The following is a 2,834-nucleotide window of genomic DNA, read 5'->3' on the forward strand; positions in this document are numbered from 1 at the left end:
GACAGACAAGCCTCCTCCCTGTGGGGGGGGGGCAGGCGCGCTGCAGCCCCTCGGCCCTCCGAGTCCCGGGGGCCCCTCTATCCCACGCATCCTGGTTGATGCCCTGGCACTAGATCTGCTCCAGTCCAGGCCAGTGAAGATGGACCTCCTTCCCCAGGGTGTGTGAGCCCGAGCTGAGCCCTTCCTTCCCGTCTCTCCCAGAACTGTTTCCCGCTCCGGTGCTCAGAGCCACGCCCTCGCCAGAGCCCCAAGAGGGCAGCGCCGTGACCTTGAGCTGCCAGACAAAGCTGCCCCCGCAGAGGTCGGCCACCCGCCTCCTCTTCTCCTTCTACAAGGGGGGCCGGGCCGTGCGCGGCCCGGGCCTGTCCCCAGAGCTGCAGGTCCCCGCAGCCGCAGAGGCCCACTCGGGGTCCTACTGGTGCGAGGCCGCCACCGAGGACAACCACGTGTGGAAAAGGAGCCCCCGGCTGGAGATCAGGGTGCAGGGTGAGTGGCGTGTGGAGGGCGGGGCAGGAGGGGGGCCCTTGCGGGGCTCAGTGTGAGCAGAGGCACAGCGGAGGCAGCAGCCAGGAGCCGGGTCCCTGGGGACGGCGAGAGTACAGACAGGGACTTCTCCCTAGACCAGGGACTCCTCTCCGCAGCAGGACCACGCCAGCTCCGCAGCTGCTGCTCACGGGCGACGCTCCCGCCAGGGCCCTGGGCACGTGAGGCAAACAGCACCATGTTGGTTCTGGGAGCCGCGCTGTGAAGGCTGCTCCTGGCGGGGAAACACAGAAGAGGAGTCCGGGGAGCCAGGGAGCCGCGTGGCAGGAATCGGGGGAGGGACAGGGGAGGCTCTCAGGCGGGCAGTGGCTCACGCACGGGGTGGGGCCAGCTCCATGAAGGTCCTGCCCAGAAGGCTGCGCCCTGTCCTCAGGGCAGGTGCCACCCACATGCAGGGAACCAGGAGGATCCCTGACGTCCACACCCCTCACTGACCAGCCTCCCTGCTGAAGGGTTTCCCGTGTGCCAGGAGGGACGCGGGGCCCTTGAGTCTCCGCCGCCCTGGGCAGTCAGAGCGCAGGAGAGATGGCGGGGAGGGGAGGCGGGCTGGAGCTGGGCTTCCGAAGTCACTGTAAGTGTGTTCCCTGCCCCACACCCAGGTCCCTCGAGCTCTGGTGCACCACCTACCTTGAACCCCGCTCCTCCAAAATCCGCGGCTCCAGGAATGCCTGCTGCGGAGCCACCCAGGCCTCTGCCTCCGCCGCCCAGCCCTTCCTCAGGGGGCCCAGCGCCCCCCTCTCCCCTGCAGGCCTCCGACCCCCACCTGCACCACCGGATGGGCCTTCTCCTCAGACAGATGCAGGATGTGCGCGTGCTCCTCGGCCACCTGGTCATGGAGCTGAGGGACTTGTCTGGCCACCTGAAGCTGGACACCCGGAAGGGCACTGCCAAGCAGGTGTGAGCAGTTCACCTGCAGTGTTGCTCAGACCCCAATAAATCGAGCTCTCCCCATCTCCTTCCTTCTGTCCTGCACATGCGCACAGAGACTTCTCCAGGTTTCTAGTCTTGTTAGAGTCGGAGGCAGGCGCTTCCGTAACTGCACCAAGGGGAGCCGTGCACCCTTCTCAACCTGGCCGCCAATCCCCTCCAGCCCGCCAGGCGCCTCCTGCTGCCCAGCAGAGCCCGGGGCCAGAGAGCAAGCAGGCGGGTTGGGTGGCAGTGTTGGCGGGACCACCCCACCTGCCCAGGGGACACTTGGGTTGCCAGTTTGGGGGGTGCTACTGTCGTCTAGTAAGTAGAACACAGGGGTGCTGCTAACAGCCTGTAACACAGAGCAGCCCCCACAGAGGGTTCTCTGGCCCCGAACGTCAATAGTGAGGAAGGAAACCCAGCCGCAGGGATGCGTGGTGTCTGAGGGGGGCTTTGCCTCTTCGACTCACTCCCCCACTTGGCCTCACTCAGCGAATATCAGTTGGTTAGACGCCGGCCTTTGTGGCCTCTCCTCCTAACGGCTCTGCCTCTAGCACAGCTGACACCGCCCACAGGCTCCCCCGGAAGCAGCAGCTGTGGTGCAGCCGCCGTCCAGGAGCCGCAAGGCCGCTGTCTCAGAACTATTTTCCTTTCAAAGCTTGCGTTACTCTTTGGGGACATAATCACACTTTCCCTGTGCGGGACGCTGCTGTCAGCGCTCAGGCTGTGACAGCGCCCGACAGGCTCCCCAGCAGCTCCTGGGCAGGGTCCGTCCCACTGCAGTGCACCCCATCCCGCTCCACGCCCGGCGCGACACTGTCCCCTCCTCTCTGTGCCGATGGTTCTGTGCGTAGTTCGACCCACAGAGATTTACAGAAGAGGCATCTGTGCCCTCCCGGACCTGCCGCAGGAAACCGGGAGGGCCCTGGCCGGTGAGCTCAGTTGATTAGAGCGTCGTCCAAGGTTTGGGGGTCGACGCCCGTCAGGGCGCACATGAGAATCAACCAGTGAATGCGTGGATAAGTGGAACAACAAATCCAAGTTTCTCTCTCTAATCAATTAAAAAAAAGAAAAGGAAAGAAACAAGGGAGGGGAGCCCTGCTGGACGTGAGAGCGGCGCTCCCTGGGCGGCGCCTGGGAAGCCCGTGGCAGGGCTTCACCCCTCCCGCTCCAGTGTCCGCCCCTTAGGCGACTCTATCAGCTGATGGCCCCTCTTGTCCAGGAATTAGGACGTGATGGGCCTCAAATAGCTGCTCGGGTAACTGTGGTAATTGATAGGTTTCTGTGAGGCATGGAGCTGGAGTCAGACATTCCGGGGGGAGTCCTGGACGCAGGAAAACACCCGACCTGGCGGCGGGCGGGGCAGAGGGCGGGGGGGATGT

General features: G+C 64.7%; 1 protein-coding gene across 2 annotated transcripts in view; it reads left to right on the forward strand.

Annotated features, from left to right (window-relative positions):
• The window catches only part of FCRLA (Fc receptor-like A), a 4,991-nt gene extending 3,380 nt beyond the window's left edge, over positions 1 to 1,611 (forward strand). For both annotated transcript variants that reach the window (XM_005880524.2, XM_014528578.1), the window contains exons 5-6: positions 202 to 486; positions 1,143 to 1,611. In XM_005880524.2, the coding sequence (XP_005880586.1) occupies positions 202 to 486; positions 1,143 to 1,444 (587 nt within the window). In that variant the 3' untranslated portion in view covers positions 1,445 to 1,611. The remainder of the gene's footprint in view (positions 1 to 201; positions 487 to 1,142) is intronic.
• The last annotated feature ends 1,223 nt before the right edge of the window (positions 1,612 to 2,834 follow it).

Source organism: Myotis brandtii, unplaced genomic scaffold (assembly GCF_000412655.1).
Source record: "Myotis brandtii unplaced genomic scaffold, ASM41265v1 scaffold64, whole genome shotgun sequence".
NCBI lineage: Eukaryota > Metazoa > Chordata > Mammalia > Chiroptera > Vespertilionidae > Myotis > Myotis brandtii.